At 49.2% G+C, this 21,241-nt stretch overlaps 1 protein-coding gene across 3 annotated transcripts in view; it reads right to left on the reverse strand.

Moving 5' to 3' along the window:
- Nucleotides 1–7,950: 7,950 nt before the first annotated feature.
- The window catches only part of LOC122364140 (phosphoglucomutase-2-like), a 49,170-nt gene continuing 35,879 nt past the window's right edge, over nucleotides 7,951–21,241 (reverse strand). For all 3 annotated transcript variants that reach the window (XM_043334256.1, XM_043334255.1, XM_043334258.1), the window contains exon 10: nucleotides 7,951–8,184. In XM_043334256.1, the coding sequence (XP_043190191.1) occupies nucleotides 7,951–8,184 (234 nt within the window). The remainder of the gene's footprint in view (nucleotides 8,185–21,241) is intronic.

Below are 21,241 nucleotides of genomic sequence, written 5' to 3' on the forward strand. Positions count from 1 at the left end.
GAACAGGTTTGCGCTAATAATAGCCGGCTTTAACGTAACCGTAAGTCGTCAGCTGCCCGGTCCCGACCACCACGGAATTTTAGGGGCGCAGCTGACATTTTTCCCGCCCAGTCTGCCGCCTACAGTCTACCGCCGCTTACAGTCGTTTACAATAGTCCCTCGCAAATGTCCAGAAACGAGCACCGAGCTGCACGGTGGCAAATAATCAGACCGCCTGCCTTTACTCAACGGGAGCATGACTGACCACCACGGCGTCAGACCACTGCACGCTCTGTGTACTCGGAGGGCGGTGGCTGACAGTGCACGCTGAACATATAGGTACAGAGCTCGCACACGAGGACGAGCAACTGTGGGAACAGGTTTGAACAAGTTTCCACAAGGTGAACGACCTACATCGAACGGTACTGATATATGTGAAGACCTCCTCGAGGTAGGTACTTATCTGTAGACGGGCCGAGTGTTGTATTTCATTGCGCTGACGGTTCTTGAGTGAAGCTTTGAGAGAGCGTTGAACGTGCCAGAAGCACATGAGATAAAACGCTACCGTTCTTCATCTCAGGTGAGTTTTATGCAGCGTCACCAATACGGCAGTAAGCACAATTCAGGTGTCTATGGCGCAAGACATTATGCGGTAACGACATTCATAGATCATACGTGTTTCTCAAATCTCTAGAAAACGTAATCAATCAATTCATGGCTTATCATGTCCTGATCCAGTCCAGTCTGCCATATCATCATTCTCGCAACTGAATAATTGGCCTAGATTAAACCGCGCGCCATATTGGTAAAAGTGCCTCACCTTTCCATAATAATGTTTCGCCAGCAGGATGAACCTCCTACCCACACCCTTCTTTGGAAGAGTAAGCCTACCTCAACATTACACACTCAGTTCCTAGCTTACTTCAGTGCAAATACAATTACATACCCTAGCACACCATATCGCATTCCTAACTCTGCTGGCCACTGGGTGACAAACATTTGACATAATCCACACGCACACACTCACACAATATGATAACCTACAGTTCACCAACCGGTCTTGTGAGTTGTAAGTAACAAGAACGGCATATCAGCTCACTTTGTAACACCAATAGCGGGCAGTGTGAAAACGTCAATGTTCGTACAGAAACGTCGTCAATGTTCGTTTCGTCGCGAACCGGCCGCCTCGTCACACACTGTTGGTTGATGTATGAGACAATCGTTCCGCTCACTCTGTTGTGCCAAGAGCGAGCCGAGCAGTAGCACGAAGAAAAGTCGCACAGATGCGTCATTCGGCCAGCAAGCTCTGCCAGTTGTCTCGTCGAATGTCGTCGAAGGTCTTACGCTGACAGCTGATGCCGGCCGAAACCCGCTAGGCGCGCCACGGTCCGGGAAGTGCGCCGGCAGCGGTGTGGCTGGCTGGCAGACGGGCCGCCCGCGGTGTGACACGGGAACGTGAGGGAGAGCAGCTACCCTCTGGCTCCAGTCTTGCATAGGCGATAATTGCGCCATGCAGTTGCTGTGCGCTCCGATCGAAGCGCCATGCGCGCTCGGCGGACTGTCCGAGTACTTGTGGCCGCCGCTCAGCCCTCTGACACCTTGGCCAGACGGTTGTGATGAACCGTCAGCGCTCTGCGTGCTCCCTCCAGCCGCACGCGGTAGTTCAATGGCCCCAGCTTCTCCAAGATGACCGCGCGCCGGTATGGTCGCAGAAATTTGTAGTATTGCCCTCTGGGTACCACCGCACGATGAAGCAGCACTTGCTCACCAACGTCATACTCAAACTCATTTAGCTTTTGGTCATAAGCGCGCTTATTTGTACTGTGGGGTGTTGGAGCGGCGACGAGCGATCGCATGAAACTGACGTAGAGACTCGCGAAGTCGATCGAAATATTCGATGGTGCTATTCACCCTAACCTTGCTCGCTGGCAGCTCCAGCTCGATCTCTGCCGGCAGCCTGGGCTCCTCGCCAGCAGCAGCTTGAACGGCGAGAAACCGGTGGTTTTGCTCGCCTGGGCACGGTACGCTAACATAAGCAGCGGGATATGCTCGTCCCAGCGGTTATGAGCGTCATCGTCAAGCGCCTTAGCCAGCATCGAGATAACCGTCCTATTCGTCCTCTCTACGATACCGTTACCACTGGGATGGGCGCTGGATATCGTTGATCGTTCTATCCCAACCTCTTACATGTTAGTTCCAGAACCTCACTCACAAAACACCCCCCTTGATCTGAGTGCACTCTAATTGGGCACCCAAACCGAGACACGAATTGGTCTACGAAAACCGGGCTACACTGGCAGCTGACAAGTCTTTCAGCGGGAAGGCCTCAGCCCATTTTGTGAAGAAATCTACAATGACTAGCAAATGTTTGTTGCCTGCGGGGGTAGTTGGGAGGTTGGTGAGGATGTCCAGTCCTACAACTTCAAACGGTTCAGATGCCTGCAAACGGCCCATCGCAGCTTTGGGAGCCGGAACTGGTGCGTTTCTACCTTCACACCCGCGGCATTGACGGCAGAACTGTTTTACATCGATCTCCATGTGCAGCCAGAAAAAGCGCCGGCGACATTCTGCCAGGAGTTTCTCCGAGCCGAAATGGCCTCCCGAGGGGCCGCCATGTAATGATTCTAAGACGGACGATTTCAGCGACACTGGCAAGACAACTTGCAACTCATCCTCGGCGTTCGGGCGTGCGCGATATATGCGGAACAGCACCCATGAAGCAGGACCAGGCGTGACCAGTGGCGCAGCCACGGTGTGCAATGTCGCAACTCCCGGCGTTGCGGTTTGACGCCCCTCGACACGTGCTGCGTCAGCTCCGATATAGCTGGGTCAGCTTCCTGCTCAGCACGGATGAAACTGAGAGACCAGTGGTGGCTGTCTGTAATACGAAAGGTCTGAGCGTCCAGCTGGGTCTGCGTGGCTACGTCAGCCATCTGAGCCGGCATACGGCTCAGAGCGTCAGCTGCGCCGTTGGCGGAGCCGCGCTTGTACTGTATTTCAAAGTCGAAGGCAGACAGCGTCTCTATCCACCGAGCCAGTACGCCCGTAGGGCTGCGGAAGTTGTACAGCCACTGCAAGCTGGCGTGGTCAGTTCGAAGCCAGAATCTCTTGCCCAAAAGATAGTGCTTGAAATGGGCGACGAACAAAACGCACGCTAGGAGCTCTCTTTTTGTCGCCGAATAGTTGCGCTGTGCTTTTGACAATTTTTTACTGCCGTAGGCAATGACCTTTTCCCCCTCCGGCGTAATTTGCAGGAGCACCGCGCCCACACCGGTACCTGAGGCATCGCACTCGAGTATGAAGTCCCCCGCCCCTTCGTCAAATGAGGGGAGCGTAAGCACGGGCGCCTTCGTCAGCGACTGTTTGAGCCTATCGAAAGCCAACTGGCATTCTTCCGACCATTCGAATCGGACATCCCTGTACAGAGTCTGAACAAGGGTGTGCAGATGGTTGCATAGTCTTTAATGAACGCCTTGAAATAGTTACTAAGCCCCAGAAAGCTCGACATTTCCTTTGCCGTTTTCGGGACTGGCCAATCGACCACTGCCTGCACCTTGACAGGGTCGGGAGCTAGCCCCTCGCTGGACACTTCATGCCCAAGAAACGTGACCTTGGGCTGGCAGAACAGGCACTTAGCGAGATTCAGAGTCAGGCCTGCGTTGAACATTCGTGACAGCACCTCATCAAGATTGTCAATCATCTCGTCAAAGCTACTGCCACGGACTATGACGTCATCAAAATAGCAGAGGCATTTTGATGGGATGATGTCACCGAGGACAATATTCAGCAGCCTGGCACAGGTGAAACTAGCACCGCTGAGCCCGAAACACATGCGAGTGAACGAGTAGTTGTTCCAGGGCGTAGTAATTGTGGCCTTGTGCTGGTGATCAGGGTTTATTTTTACCTGGTATAGGCCATGTTCATGTCGAGCGTTGTGAACATAGTCGACCCTTTGAGCCCATCAAGCACATCGGCTATCTTGGGAATAGGGTAGGAGGGTAGGGATGTTACGGCGTTCAATCGCCGCATGTCACATACAACCCTAGCCTTCCCCGACCTCTTCCGGACGACACATATTGGGGACGCCCAGGATCCATGTGCCTCGACGAGCACTCCGAGGCGGACGAGCTCGTCCAGTTGCTCCTTCACTCTTTTTGGAGGTGAGGAGGGATACGACGGTGGGGCTGACGGACCGGGGGCGCTTCTCCGGTTTCAATATCATGCGTGACTAGATCGGATAGACCTAGGTGTCCGTCAAACATTGACTCGTAACGTTTTAAGACGGATATTAATGCGGCTCTTTGAGAATCAGTCAGCTTGGCCCCGTCCGTGTTCACTGTGTTATCAAAATCTACATTTTGTGCTGACCTTTCGCCGTCAGAGAGGTTATCGAGAGGCTCTTCAACATAATCAATTTCCAAATCACCGATGGTGGTGTGACGCGGAATCGTGATAGGTTCCGCAGTAAGTTTCTCACTATGCAATGGACCTTCCCGCTGCTGACCCGGGTCACTGCGGGCGCTGCCTGCAGCCCGGAAATGCTGAGGGACGGTTCGAGGATGACGGGTCCGTCGAACTCACACGAATGTACGTACCCTTGCAGCACCTGTTCCGACCCTGGTGGTATCGATATATCATGGCCAACTACCACTCGTCCAACCGATCTCACCTCCGCGCTGACTGATCGTACTGCCCCCAAAGGGACAAAGACAAGCTTCTTACTCACCAGGTCAATGATGCATGGGACTTGTTCCAGAAAATCTAAACCGATGAGACAGGGTACATCTAAGTCCTCTGCCACATGAAATCTTACCTGTAGATCATGACTGCCTATTTTCATAGAGATCTGGCATTGTCCTGCGAGGGGGAGTGGCTGCCCGTTTGCAACCTTTGCTACTGTGTGCGTTTTGTCGATGACAACCCCTTCTAATTTGCCAACCATTTCACGACTTATGATGCTTATACTCGAACCGGGGTCCAGCACACAACTGCATTGTGTCCCTGCCAACAAAGCATCAAATGACAGGTGATCCCCCAGCGGAATACTGTCACCAGCTGCCAGTACACTGCGAGTGCGGTATTCTGGCTCAGCCGCGGGAGTCGCCTGCTCCCCGTGTGCTGAATCGCTCACGTTTGCTGCGGCCTTCTGGATGGATGCCGGGGACTGACGTCCCGTATTTCCAGCTTCTACCCGTGGCGGTGACCGGCTCTACTGCGCCGGGAAGGCACCGAGAACCAGCTCTCACACGGTCGCTCTCGGCCGATTCGCCTGTCTTAGCTGCCGGCGCGCTCACTGCGAATGAATCGTCTGTTGCCTTAAGTTTGTCGTCACACACGCTGGTTAGCACCGACGACTCGCCACCATTCACCTGGGCGGGTCGTGCTGCTGAGCAGCTAGTCTGAGCTGGCTGCGAACGCTCAGCCCTGGCCGGGTCTCGTGTCTCATGCCGTTCGTTTACACGACTAAGTGGTGAAGAGTATTCGGGAGGCTCAAGCTGCACAGCAGTGTCTACTGCGCCGGATGAGGTCTGCTGGAAGAACTGAGAGTTCCAGAAGACGCGGCTTGCCCCCCGGGCTCCGCGTTTTTTGAACGGCACGCTGATCTGATATGCCCACGTCTGCCGCACCCGTGGCAGGTGGCTGTGCGATAGCGACGGGCCGCGCGGTTGTGTCCGCCACGCCCACACGCGTAGCACGGCCCGCGGCCGATCGACGCCTCTGGCGGCTGAGCGAAGCTCTGTGGGCCCGCCATTACCTGGTCAACTTTTGCCTCCAGTGATTCCAGGCGAGTTAGCAGTCGTTCGAGTGTCGCTTCCTCATCAATACGTCTGACAGGGACTTCGGGGGTAATATGTTGGGCTGACATGGCGGCCGCTCGGCTAGCTGCAACTATGCATTTAGTTTTGGCTACTGCCTGTTCAAATGACTCACATCCTGCTGCGATGACCTCAGAACGAATATTGACAGGGAGACTGGATAAGAAATATGTGAATAGGAGGCGGTCGTGGTTCTCTCCAGGGAAGGCGGCCCGCACGGCTGCTTTAAAACGGATCAAGAAGACCTCTACCGTCTCGCTTGGGTCAAAAGTCAGACATTGAAGCTTGGCGTGAGCTTCCACTACCCCCAGAGGCGCGAAACATTGACGGAGGGCATCTACTGCCAAGCTGAAACTTTGTCGCTGCCTTTGATCCAGGGATTCGAAGGCCTCTCTCGCGAGACCGGTGAGACATAGCGGTAAATATAGGAGCTGCTCGTTTTCAGGCCACGAGTGCAAGCTTGCAAAAATGTTGAAATCTGACAAGAAACGCGAGAAACTGCCGTCGCGTCCATTAAAGAGAGGGGGTGCAAATGAAAAATTCATACTAGCCATTGCGGCAGGGGCGGCCTGTGACGCGGTTGGAAAACGAGCAACTGGCGAACGGTCCATGCGAGTACGCCTAGACATGGTCCGATATCTCACAAATACAAATTCGATGTGACCGGCACACGATGCAGACGGGAGCGGCTATCTAACGTGAGCCTGCGCACAACGTGGGGCATGCATATTTTGATACTCTCATAACATGAATGGCATTCATGATAAATAGGCCCCACGTCAGAGATCAGAACAATAAGAGCAAAACAGAGATGACAACAAAACACACTCTCGTATCAACAGCAACGATGACCTTAATGACATTAACATGGCAACGCAATGAATAGTTTTCTAGATCAACTTTGTACGGATACGGACCAAAAGCTAAATGGTATGACAATTTTGAGTTCTTTACCGCTGCCACCACTGAAGACCTCCTCGAGGTAGGTACTTATCTGTAGACGGGCCGAGTGTTGTATTTCATTGCGCTGACGGTTCTTGAGTGAAGCTTTGAGAGAGCGTTGAACGTGCCAGAAGCACATGAGATAAAACGCTACCGTTCTTCATCTCAGGTGAGTTTATGCAGCGTCACCAATACGGCAGTAAGCACAATTCAGGTGTCTATGGCGCAAGACATTATGCGGTAACGACATTCATAGATCATACGTGTTTCTCAAATCTCTAGAAAACGTAATCAATCAATTCATGGCTTATCATGTCCTGATCCAGTCCAGTCTGCCCATATCATCATTCTCGCAACTGAATAATTGGCCTAGATTATAACCGCGCGCCATATTGGTAAAAGTGCCTCACCTTTCCATAATAATGTTTCGCCAGCAGGATGAACCTCCTACATATGTACTTGAATAAATGATGTAACTTACAATGACTATTAGTCTGGACGCCACACCCCCAAAGTTAGTCGAACGGCTGACTCGCAACTCATCTGATTAACGGTTTAGAATAAAATCGTAGTCAGGACATTTTGTGGCGCATTAGAGGGCAAGTTATCCAAGCGTGAAATGAGAAACTACACATTCGCCTAAGGACCAAGATGACATAGTTCGTTTTTTCTAAGTTCGACCCTCACTGTAATCGTCTCTTAGAACACAGCACGAGAATCGCTAGCTGAATTACTGAGAAAACTGGTTAGCGCACATTGATTTCACAGACGATTGATTTTATTCAAAATTATTTCTTCCTGGCTCTTATTTCCCAGACTCCTAGCTCGTATTTGCCTATATATACAGCCCCACAGGTAAAGACGACTTGTCAGAAATTATAATTGAACTAATCAATAAATCGCACGGCGTTTAACAGAAGGATATATCATCGGTGTTTAAAACTTATTTTGAAAATATTATTCATATCTCCAGTACAATGTGCGCTAACCAGTTTTATCAGTAATTCAGCTAGCAATTCTCGTGCTTTGTTCAAAAAGATGTTTACAGTGAGGGTCGAACTTAGAAAAAACGAACTATGGAATTTGCCCCTCGCCTTCAACCACGCCACGACATAGCCCACGATTCCCTTCGTCCCACCTCACCCCGTCCCCATCCCGACCGTCCCCACCCCAGCACCGTCCCCATACTCACGGTGACTATAAATACCCATACTCACGTCTGGCCGGGCTGGGCGCGGATCTCCGAGTACCACTTGATCTTGGGCTCTGTGCCGCTGGTGCGCAGCGTGAGTACCGCCTGCGGCTCGGAGAACGTAAAGGTGATCATCTGACTGGAGGACGACACGGGCAGAATGGCGCGCCCGTCCGGCTGGCCAGAGTCGTGGCCCGTGGTCAGGTCACGCACGGCGCCAATCCGGTACTGGCCGCCGCCCAGGGACGTCGGGTACTGCCGGGAGAAAGAGAAATAGGGGGTGAGAATGGTGGAGACGTGGGGCAGAATGATCAGAAACGGACGCGCAACTCATATCGTAGTTTAGTTTAGTTCATTGATTTCATCACCGACGCGGCCCCATTTTAGGAAGAAGTCCAAGTGTACAACACATCTCACAGATAGATACGCTGAGGTAAAACCAGTTGCGACAGCTCACACACTCAGGAGCACCGAAAAATAATGAAATTAAACCGTCCATAACCAATGAAACTAAAACCCCTCAGGCGGAGGCCCGTTCTTGGGGAGTTCGCCGCAAGAGGCGCCCATTGGCGCGCCGCAGCTGCGCCGTGCCGACCGTTGATAGTGGCCGCCGGCACTCGGCGCACACCGGAACGAGGATGGGTGCCGCTCAGCGCCCGGGCGTCGGGTACTTCCACCGCGAGAGGGAGTACTCGGGCAGCAGCGGGCCTTTTACGAGCTCTTTTACCAGTAACCGAGGCTGGGCGCAGCTGAGCCGAGGTCGCTGGACTCGCGGAACGACCGACCGATGGCGGGGCGCTGGGAGCCGAGCGAGCCCGACCACTGCTGACGTCCCATGCCGATTTGCCACGCACACCGTATGGCGTGAAGCGATTCAGCACGGAAGGACGGGTCGCGACACGAGAGCCCTGCCCATGGACAGAGGCGGAACGTCGACAGAGGACACTGGACAGGAGCGAGCAGAAAAAGGCAGAATTCGATGAGTTGGCTATTTCAGTTTACAGCGAATAGAAGCAATTATTAATGAAGATCATTCCAAGAGGCAAGAATCACCGTAATCTTAATATCATAGTCTAAAAATTAATGGCATTGCCGGGAACCATTCATTAATCATGCCTACAAAGCAGGACAACAGTTAGACTATTAGTAATCTCACAATCAAATCGAATTATCTCGATAGGGTCCATTCTTCAATCTTCATGTATAAGCGGCTCCAAATTGTGACAGGTGACGCTGCCTCTCTAAATCACATAACTTGTATTATATTTTGTCATTGAAAAAGAAAAAAATACCTAAATAAATCGACTATAATAACTATATAATTGAAATTCCCACTTCTGTAACGGAGTTAGCCGAGCTAAGGATTTGCCGCAGTTTGAGAACCAAGCCGCTACTGGTTTTTAGACACATCGTAAGTGCGCTTCGCTAAGCCAGATGACGCACAGTAGTATAAAACTGTGCTGTCATACATGGTACTCTACCATGACTTGCGAGTAGTATACGGAATCTACGCCTCATATGATGATACGCAGCTTTTTGGCCAAAACCATCAATTACACGACACGGCGCGGCTATCTCTCTGAATACCTTCACCAATCAAAACCTGACATCAACTCTGATTGCGTGTAATACGTGGGTTCTAGTGCCCGGAGGCGGCGGATCCATACGTTTAAGCCTGCCTGGATGAAGGACTGGCGCCGGTGGAACACTCGGCACGATGACACGGCAGAGGTGACCGACCGACCAGCGCGACGGGACGGTGTTTAACGGTGCTGGCCGGGAAGAGGCCCAAACACACCATGCAACTGCACAAATAGCCTCACGAGAAGGGGACAAGGAGTAGTGCAATGTGTAGACGATCCAGCCAGGGCGCATCCCCGGCTGCCTTTGGTAATGGAGCCTCTGTTTCGGCTAATCGATCGCGAAACCTTCAGACTCCTCAGACACGCATAGCTGTAAACCACGTAGCGATATGTAGGCAGAAACGAAGAAAGATGCTGTATGAAGGGCGAACGGTGCTTCCACAGTCATGCACCTTTCACACAGTCAACAATCAACATCCGCGAGCAGCCGACCTTAATGATTAAACATTAAGCAATGACCACTCAAATCACGGTGTCCGTATTTACCACCAGTGCACTGGCGCAGGCGCGGATACAAGGGGGGGGGGGCCATGGGGGCCATGGCCCCCCCCCCTTGGCCGATTTTTTTTCTCAAAAATAAAATAAAAAGTTAAAAAGTTAAAAAGCTGAAAAGGGGGCCTCCTGAAAATAAAGTGGCCGAAATCCGATGAGTTTTTTTTTAACCTACCCACTTAGTTATTTCTTAGAAGACTAGCTGAGAAGACTTCTTTGTTAGAAGATTGGTAAAGCTTTTCATAACTTGGAGGTCTCTTATACTCACAGAGATGACCACTTTTACAGGGCCTCCTAACCTGCACAGAGGGCCTCCAAGCCTGCACAGATGTTGAGATGTTGCCTGAACAGCTAGATAAGCTCAATAGACGCAGTTTTTTTTTGGGGGGGGGGGGCCAACAAGTGGGAAGATGGGGCCTCCAACAGGTGGGATTATGGGGGGGGGGCCTCCTGGTTTCTAATGGCCCCTCCCTTGGAGATTTTCTGGATCCGCCCCTGCACTGGCGTGAATTTCCTATGATGACGAAGCAAATCATACGCTGGATATAAATGGTAGCTCACGCCGCCGTTTAGCTAAACACGCCAAAGAACGTGTGAAATATTGCCAAGCTGGAAATGACAGCGTGAGAGCGGGACCAACTGCGAGAAAAGCGAGCTTGACGAGTCACTTCTGACGCTTCTGTTACTACTGCACCGGGATTGGAGATCAGCTCCGCCCGATTTTAACCCGATCAACCACCCAGGTACGGCTTTGGGCCTCTAGCTACTTAGCTAGATGATCACATACATAGGTAGGTAAAACCGCCAGTAGGCCGGCTCGGCTGAGATGAATGGAGCGAGGTGATCTCGGCTTTGGGAGTTTGAGTAGTAGAGTCAGCCGTTAAACACGCGATATTCGGTTCTTATTGTCACTGAACCATGGAACCGATGGGCGATAATCCAATTAGCAGTCAGGTCAGGGAGGAAAGAAGGATGCATTGTTTTGGGTGCATATGCTTCACAAAAGATTGTAAAATGTTCCTTAGCATCAAGGAAACGCTACGGTTGCGAGGGTTGCAGTAAGATTCGTACAGGCTCCAACAGGAGCCCTCGGACGTCACAAACCAATTATTCCCTAAAAAAAAAAAAATATGGGAGCGCGCAAAAACCCGTACTTGCCTATACGTCATCTCAGCGAAGCTCTATCACACGAGAAGCCGCATTTTCGCGGAGTTATTGCAGATGCACACGCGCGAGAAATCCCTGACAGTCGCACATATCTCAATGGTGCTGTTCTGCAAGGTCGCATGCAGCCCGCGGTCTTGAGCGGACCCAGAGACCGACCCGTCATAGAGCAACAGCCGCTCTCTACGACCCTCGGCCGGGCGTCCACAAATCATCTGGACTAGAGTTGCAAAGTTTCCCTACCGCACTACCGGCATGCCGGTAAATTTTCACTACCGCAGGTTTTTTCGTGGTATCTGGCATGTCTTGCCGGTAGCATGCCGGTATTTTTGATTTTGCACAAAAATAGAAAATATCAGCAGATGGTTTAAACTTTAAGCACTAAGAGGCTATCAAATTATAATAACAGCAATATTAGCCACTGCAAAATACATTTTGTGGTAGAAGTTACATTGCTAAGGGTAGGCATACCTAACACATGGACCTCAGCGATTCACAGGTTTCGTTATAATTAGGATTGTCAAGAATCTACTGTGGTCAATAAATGGAAGAATACTCATTCATGCTGCAAAAGCTCGATCAATCAGTAAGTCTAATGGTATGTAATAGGTAAAATACAACAAAGTAAATAAATGTTCATGACAACGTTCCCTAGGGGAAAAGGCAGAATCAAAACACCACAAAACACATTGTTTGGAAACTGGCCTAGAGTCCTGAGATGTGGTCTGAGATACTCTACAAAGTATTTGACACTGAAAATCCAGCTGAAAAGGCTGGTATTAGGTAGCCCTGAGCCTGACTTTGGTCCCAAAAATGAAATGAAAATCAAATAAACTGGCATTTTGTCTCATCTTTACAAGAAAACACAATATGCATACAAAATAAACAAAGTGGCGCAGAATGGGAACCAAGGATTGACTTTTTAGATCTTCTCTCCCCTAATGGAAGGATGTAAGATGATGACGTAATATTCATTCGTATGCCTTTTTGGTTTAATTCCTGAAAGGAAATGAATTTTCTTGTAGTGAATTAAACTCTCAATGTTGATCACATCAGAATTAAATATCGTTTTGGATCATTTACATCAACAAATCATTTATGAGGCAGTTTGCTATAGTTCAGAAACTTTTTTTTGCAGCAATTTAATCAGCTGGTTAAAAGCCTCTGTTATTATGGCGCATCTGTTTCGAAATCTTTCATAGTTGATAACCTTGTGTTTGGAGAGGAAGATTCTTCGAGAAAGCGGGTATTATATCGTTTTTATGCATACTATTTGGTGACTGTTCTCAGGACAAGTGAGTTTTTCACATTTTTCAAATGATTCGTATCTTATTCATGAGCCAGCAAGCCATGGCGAAAAGGAAAAAAGGTGTTGATCTCGCTTCCTCAGGCACATGGCCAAATCTGTAGGTACTTTTTATGTTGTGACCATCTAGATTTCAAAAATTTGATTTTGGTTGGTAGGTTCCTGCAAAATTTTAGGAGAATGTGGAATAGTAGAACACCTCTGAAATGTTAATGTGATTACTGCTAACTTGAACTGTCCAGTCTTCAGAAACAATTCAGTACTTTAAGTTCTTTTTGTCATTGCTTTTTTATGCTTTTTCTTACTGCTTTTTTTTGCAGGCAATACCTCTTTGATTACAGGTGATATTTTAACAGTTATAGACTGGAACTGAGTTTCAAAATTGTGGGTATTTGTGGGGCCAACTGAGCCAAAATCAGCCTGCTCGTAGTTGGGGTTGGACATTGGGTGGCTGCTGGGTGGGATCTGGGATGGGTACTGAAATTGCCAAAGTGTGGCATCTCTTGTAGGGGTAAGCTAGAATCAACATTGCAGGTTTTTTTTTAGTATGCCGGTAATCTGGTGGTGTTTTTGCTCGGGTCGTGGTAGCATGCCGGTATCCCAGAAAATTTTTGTGGGGCGGGGCGGTGCCGGTAGCAGCCTTTGGGGGAAATTTTGCACCTCTAATCTGGACACTCCCAGACACGGAGATGCAAGCGTTTGTGGATGCGAAGATAATGGGAGGAAGGGCTCCACTCCGGAGCAAACCATAGCCCTATGCAAACCCGGCTAGAGATGTAGAGCTAAGACCACAAAGTCCCACGAATTAAGAACTAGACGATATAGGGCTACCAATGGATCAACACGTAAATGGCACACGCATTATTCAATCTCGCGTCTACATATTTACTTGGCGCGATACGGCAGAATAACGGCTCATGTAATTTATCAAAAGGTTTAGATAAATGACATGCTATCGTGTTTGAATCACAGGATGAGCGCAGAACTGCTCCGCTCCAGCGGGCGTGACTGTCGATTAGGCATTACATCACAGCATCCTCTATCATTAGTAACACACGTGGAGTCTGCGGCAATTGACCGTACCCGGCGACACAGCCAGGAAGGCTACAGAGGGCCGGCGGCGGGCCGCGCAGCCGCTCCCCCCGACCCAGGAGTCGACGCCCAGCGCCGCACAGACTCCTCATCGGCCCTGGACTAATAGCTATGTTGTGTGTACTTAGGATGATTGAGATGGAAAATTGTTTGCTAGCCGCATGCAGCCGCGGACGGATCTGCTGGTGCGCAGAATCGCTCCCAGAGTTCAAAACTAACCGCTTCCTTAACTGTACATGTAAATAGGCATGACATTTTTGTTTGATTGGTGCATTAGAGAATTAGAGATGTAAGGAGAGCAGTATTACACACTGCAAAAGCAAGTTAATGAAACAGTAAGCCAATGCAGACATGGAAAAGAAAACAATGAAATTGAACAAAAAATGTCAGCCTCACAATGAATGGGTGGAGTGATAAATCAGCTTCAGAATGAGACTTGGTAGATTGCGGAAACACTTCACACAACGGACAAATTACAGGAACGGCTGCAACTACCGTGCGATAGTCATAAAAATAATGACTGGGCATTTACGCAGTTTGATGGATCGTTTTGCCAACCCCACATTTATCGCAGAGTCGCTTAAAAAGACAGGTGCTCTTTCCGAGTCATGCAAACAATAAATATGTTCATTTTTATCAATCCAATTCACGGTGAAACTTAAAAAGATACGAATGTGATTATGTAGCAGGTAACCTAATGACAAAATCTCCCATTTCTCTATGATTTTCAAATGCATGGAGAAGCACTTACTTACTTACAACGAGCCACTACTTATGAACCCATTTATGCAGCAATTGACGGCAATTGACATCAACAGACAGATATCTATGTTAAAGTGGCGGCAGGTGTTAATGTCGTAGTGCCGAGGGCATGAAAAAAAAATTACACATAGCAAAACAATCACATTTTTGATGAAATGGTCATATAAGGATCACATGGCTAACATCGCTTTATTGGACAATACAGAAAAAGTGCGGACCATCATCGGCGGCACAAAATGCGACTGCTCTGCGGCCCATAATCGACAGGCTTTCCGTGTCCATTTATGAAGCATCAGCCGCTAGAATGTCTGTCCCACGTGCCCGCCTTATACGGGTTAGAACGCGGCTGGCTTCTAGCTCGAGACCATCGGAGAGACAACGCTCATATGGTCTAGTGGCGGCGGGTCCTAATGTCGGAGTGCCGAGGGCATGAAGTGTATCGTGTGATCTCAGGGAAGCATATGGCTGGCAGTGGCATTGCGCCTGTATGTGCCATGAAGCCGAACCAATAGGACAGTAAAACATCTGCCGGTTGGCACTATGTACAGTCCACAGCAGAAGTAATGTGGGGTTTCAGTCATGGGTATGTTCTGCTTCTGAAGCTTAGGAACGATTAGCCAGACTACAATGAAACTTTGAATGTAGCTTATATGTATCGTCACCCTTGCAGCTGCAACTTTAGCTATTGACATCTTCTTTTCGATCACTCCGCATTAAACGATCGCCAGTCAAAGCCAACCGTTGAGATTGGTAAAACCCTACATTACTTTAGCGGTGGGCTGTACAAATTGCTGCAAAGGCGGTAGCAGAAAAAAAATACACTGTCACGGCTGTGAGCCCCTAACCAGCTGCTAGGCGAGCTCGCATCGCCAATTTCAACACTGAAATCCAGACGTTTCAAGCGCGTATGTGTTGCGACACAGAGCTGGTCGGGTCTGTTCGTGCCGCTATTTCTGTCTCTGTGTCACCATTTTCGTCTTTCCGGTTTGTAATTAGCACAGGACAGACACGAGTACCCGTTAGACGACCGGTGTATGGTCGATATATGTATTGAGTGGCCCGCAGGACAGCGACTGCTCGACGCTCGTCCAACTGGCTGCGTAATTCCGCTTTCTATCGTTGCAACGGTGAGACGTCGAGAACAGGATGAAAGTTATAAAGCGAAGATTGCTGAGTTTAGGCATACGGAGTCTTGTGACACCGTGTCATCGCATAATTTCTTCTCGCGTTCGAATGAATCACAATAAAGTTCGAGGATAATGTTGAAGAATTAATGCGACTGAATGCAGCATTCAACGACATGCAGTCTGCGGCTAGTGTAACTACACGGGACAAGTTTGACGTCGTAAGCGGTGGGCTGGTTTATGAAGGGGAGGATGTTTGAGAAGTTTTCCTCTGGCGATTCTGATGAGTGACTGCCCGGTTTCGGCGGGGCTGCGCCTTGCGGGCTCCCTGGCGGCCGCCACTGGAGCTGCGCTCTTCGGTCGGGTCGGGTCGAGTGGGGCGGCGCTGTTGTCGGCGGTGGCTTGGTTCTTTGGACCGGGAGAGGTGCCTAAGTAGGTGTAGCCCAGATACTCGTACATGGGTTGTGCATGTGCACCAATCATATGATGTTTGTTACGTGACATGTATTGTATGTATTATGTCTGAAATACAAATGAAACGAAATGAAATGACAAAATTTAGTACAAAATATACGAAGACGCATATATAGCTAACTACGACGGAGGAGATAGATGATTGGGGAGTCGCCCCAGCCAAGTTTGATGCCTAAGTGGTGGGCTAATTTACGAAGGGGAGGATGTTTTTGAAGTTTTCTTCTCTAGCTCACAGTGCATAGTTTTATTATCCAAACCCCGGAACGAAAGACTGGACTGAGTGTACAGTCAACACACTAGAGAGTCTAGGCCTCTTTCGCCCATCATTCGTCGCGGCAGACATGGCGAAAAGTTGAGGGTCAGGGTGATGACAACCAGCATCGCATTTGTATCCGCTCGGCCGGTCACGAAACGTATTCCGCTTTGCATTACAGCCGACCGCAGTAATGATACATGGTCGCCTGCAAGTGGTGTTGTTGGGTATGACCTCGGCGCCTCAGCAGCAGAAATTCTTGGACGGACCCGGCGACCGGGCAACACTCGTTCCCCGCCACCCGCCGACCACCGCCCCAGGGCTGAATGCGGCTCGCATATCATCTAGGCTATTAGATGCAACCCGCCCTCGCTGGACACTATTTATGCCACTGACAAACGCGAAGCTGCCAGTGGCAGAAAGCGAAATCATGGAAACAATTTGCATGTCAAGGCGGCGAAACATCGGTGAACAAATGCAAAGTGACCGGTGTGACAGCTTACAAGTCTCCCGTGGAATCGACAGATTGCCTACATTTGCTGAGCGGTCTCTGTTATACCCGTGCAACCGAACATTTAACTAAATTGACAATCGGCGTAAAGGAAGTATCGGACGGGCTGTAAATGGCACTTCCCACCTCACTAGCGGGGTCAGCCAGGCTCTGAATTCGCCAAAGTTTGAGAATCAATTCGCTGAGGCATACATTTTAGACATTCCGTACGTTTCGCTGCATTCGTGCAGGAACGAGACCCGTGGACGGACCGGAAGCCGTCCATTGACTAAATATTCAAGAAAATAGCAATTATAGCAAGTAGAGTTACAGCGCTGCACACTGCACAGTGCACAGCATGGAAGCGTAAAAAACAAATGAAATTAATACATGAGCCGGCTAGTAGCGCAACCTTGCAAGACAAGGCGAAAAGAGGTCACCGTTATGCATATAACTCCACTTAGAGACGTTCAGCCTCTCAAATAACCAGGGCCATATAGAAAAGCCCGTGGGGTAGTGTCACTTTGCCAGACTGCTACTTACGATCAAAGAGACACTTTTGGGGAACGTTGGTGGTGAGGTATTTGAGGGTGGCAATTAGAGATTGCAATCCCGGGATCGGGAACCCGGGATCCCGGCGGGATTTTAATCCCGATCCCGATTCCGAAATCCCGCCAATCCCGGGATCCCGAAAATATCAGTTTTTCACCATAAAAAGAATGTAGCCGCTGCACGAGTCTTGTTTACACTGTTCATAGTGCTGCGTGACATAAAGCAGAGAAACAATTTAGCTGGCACCCCGTATCGGCCGTCCACAATCGACCGTGTTGGTAGCTCCCGGGTATCACCCACAGCAGTTAAGCCGCTCAAATGTGTACGAAAAAGGGTCCCGAATGCAAAAAAAAAATGCAGCATCAGTGCTGCAACATCTTTATCAGGATCACGGATCGTTCAGCGATTCTGACTTGTCCGTGCGTGGCCGGAACAAAAGAGGTCATCAAGACAGTCTTTGAGCTCGTGTCGCAGAAAGATGTCACAGATGTCACGCAAGTAACGGCAGAGCTCACTGATTTAAACGTAGAAGACGGTAGAGTGGAGCTCTCCCAGTCAGTGACTCTGCCCTCAAAGCGACTTTGGAGCAGTCTGAGAGACATTAGTGATGAAAGTAGAACCGGAAGGAGGTGAAGTGACCAAGCGACGTCTTGAAAACATTGTGAAATAAGGAGCTGCCAAATTTGGCGTACACTGGTCGCGGGTTTTAAAATAGACAGACCTACCAGCAATGACTTAAAACTGTCGCGCTAAATACGAGTAGCGTAGACGAAGAGTGAGTGAGGCGTGGATGTGCTGGAACGGCCGTCTTAATGACGAGATGAGGTAGTAAACGCACTGGTCGACGCGCAGTTTTATAAAGGCCAATTGGGAATAAATGCTAATCAAATAGAAACGTTTCCTTCGCAAATTCAATCGTTTTTAATGCAAATGACATGATCTAAGGATGGCTTTTGGTTGCCTCTTTGTTTGTGGTAAGCTAAAAGACGCAAAATATGTCAGTAGGAAATTATTCTTACGACCTTTAGTGACTAGACCGGGATCCCGGGATCCCGGGATCCCGAAATAAAAACTTTCGGGATCCCGGGATTGGCAAAACGTTCCGGGATTGCAATCTCTAGTGGCAATATGAATCCATCTGTCGAGTCACCATTATGAGCCATGCGCCGGTGATTCCCACAGTGACGCCATCACTGTTGTGTCGACGCAGTAGCATGGTAAATAGACAACAACAATCAGCAATGCAAATGGGAGGGGGCAGAGCAGAGCTGGCACAGCAGGTCTGGGACATTATGAGCTGTCAGTTCCTGCAGAGCCAGGCATACCGCCAGGCGCCGACATCGGCGACGGCGAGGTCAGGAGAAGGTCAGAGCCGAAAGAGCATACCTACCCTTCCTGCTGTGGTAATCCCCATAGTGATGAAGCAGATGATGCAACAAAATAACGAGCTCGCTGAAAGGCGATGGCTGACGGCAATTGTGGAATAGCATCGTGAACAAAGTTTGTGGAAAACATGCCACTAACAGGAGTGTCTAATACATAAAAAACAGCAGATGTGCCACAGCATCCGTTCTTTTTACGCCCGTTATTCGTATAAAGCCGAGAGATCCAATCTACCCCTCCCCCCATAAGTCTGCCATACGAACAACTCATTTTGTGCAATTCACAACTTTCTTTACGAAATCATAAATTTTATCGATAAATTTAAGCGATTTCACCCAGAAAATGCAGAATAAATAAAAAATAAATATATTGCAAGCTCATAAACGAGGGCGGATGGGTACCCAGAGAAATTTAGCCAGACAGTCTTATCACGACGAGAGAGCGCCCATAAAAGTCGGATACTAAATACAGCAGATGGCGTAGATAACATTCCAGACGCCGGAACAGACTGCTCTGCCGACCTAGTTACCAGACAAAATTGGCGTTCAACTGAATCAAAATGAACGAGGATAATTTATGACATCGCTGATTAAGCAGCGTCCAACCCTGCTAGTTCAGTATGCCAGACCGCGTTTACTGGCCGTAGATGTGCCGATTTTTGAGCATCAGATAACGGTGTCTGTGTGCTCGCGTGAGCGATAACCGAAACGCCTATAAGGTCAATGTAATATTGGCAAATGACATGATTGCTGCCCAGCTCTATTTTCTATTTTCACCAGCGCAGTACGCATACCGGCGAAATCATTCCACCCAGACGGCGCTTCTCACCGTGTCCGATTATATACTGTCCGCGATGAACCGCCGGGAAATTGTACTGATCGCTATGCTTGATTGTAGCAAATGCTTTGACACCATCGACCACTGCACGCTTCTGTCTGTACTTCGTCTGTATGGTGTCGACACCACTTGGTTTGCTAGCTACTTGTCAGGCCACAGTCAGCGCGTACAGGTAAACAGTGAGGGCAAAATTCACACGTCTCAACTAGCTAGCAACCCCACCGGAATCTACCAGGGGACAGCGTTGGGTCCCCTTCTGTTTAGCATTAGCATTTTTTCTAACGATATGCATTTACACATAGACCCATCTGTCAGGCTAGTCCAGTACGCTGATGATAGCCAGATCGCCGTTTGTGGAAAAAAGGAGGACTTGCCACAACTCATAAGCCGACTCGAGGCAACTTTGGTCACAGTTCGCAAATGGTTTGCAAGTCGGAAAATGAAAATTAATGCGGCAAAAACGCAGTTGGTGACATTCGGAACAAAGCAGCTGCTACAGGGCCTCCCGCCCATCCAAATAAATTTTGGTGGCGAAACGATCACTGAAACGTCAAAGGTGCGTAATCTGGGGCTGACGATGGACCGCCACATGACCTTCCGTCCGCACTTAGACCAGGTGACCGGAACATGCACGGGCGTACTCTTGGGTCTGTCAGCTGCCCGCCATTGGCTACCTCGTGACGTCATGGTGATGTTGGTCAATGCTCTGGTCTTGTCGCGAGTCCGCTACTGCCTGGCAGTATACGGAAATGCATCTTCAGAAGTTCGTGATCGCATCCAGAAGATCATAAACTTCTGTGCAAGAACAGTCACAGGCCGATCCAAGCGTGACCACGTTAGTGATGCAATTCGCTCGCTAGAGTGGCTACGGGCCACTTCGCTTTACCAATATAGCACCATCACAGCATTCCGTGCAGTGATCACATGTGGTGAACCACTCTCGTTGGCGGAAAACATCAGCGTGCACGAACACTGTCACAACACGCGTCGCGCAGGGCAATATAGACCGAGATCAATCAGAAGCGAGTTGGGGAAGCGTATGTTTGCCTACTCTGCTCCTGCACTGTACAATGAGTTACCGCGGGCAGTGCGGGAGACGGGTGCCGGCGGCTTTAAGCGCGTGCTCAAAAACCATCTGATAGACTGTGAGTGAGTCATCGGCTGCGTGGGAGTGTTGTATCTGTGCGTGTAAGTTTTTAACTGTTTGTCTTGCTCGCTTTTCTTTTAACCCATTGCTTTTATCTGTACCTATTGAGGATCTTTTAGTGTGTTTTATATCGACGCGGTGTATGAAAAACCACGATGTATGTGTGGATCACCGAGAATACATATCATATCATATCATCATCAAGCTATTGGCGCCTGGAACATGAACCGAAGCTGATTAGAGCTGTATCGACGAGTTAGTCGACTTTACCCACGGGAACAGCGGTTGGTGGTCAGATAACCGGGCTCAACCTCGATGACCTCTTCATTGCACAGCAACATCTAGGGTTGTGCATGTGCATATACATCATGGCAGGCGGCCTTATTAGTAAATCTGTAGCAACGAAATAGTCATAAACTAATTAAATAATGCTATTCGAAGATTCACGCATTTGATTGCCTCAGGCTGTTTAAATGCCTTAGTGATGTAAACTTGAGACGAATGTAAAACTGATACCAAAACAAATACCAACCTTACCTGCGAGGAAATAAAGAAAGACATACCATGTTGAAAATTGAGAGAAAAATCAACAT

Source organism: Amphibalanus amphitrite, unplaced genomic scaffold, assembly GCF_019059575.1.
Source record: "Amphibalanus amphitrite isolate SeventyFive unplaced genomic scaffold, NRLGWU_Aamphi_draft 000658F_arrow, whole genome shotgun sequence".
Taxonomy (NCBI): domain Eukaryota; kingdom Metazoa; phylum Arthropoda; class Thecostraca; order Balanomorpha; family Balanidae; genus Amphibalanus; species Amphibalanus amphitrite.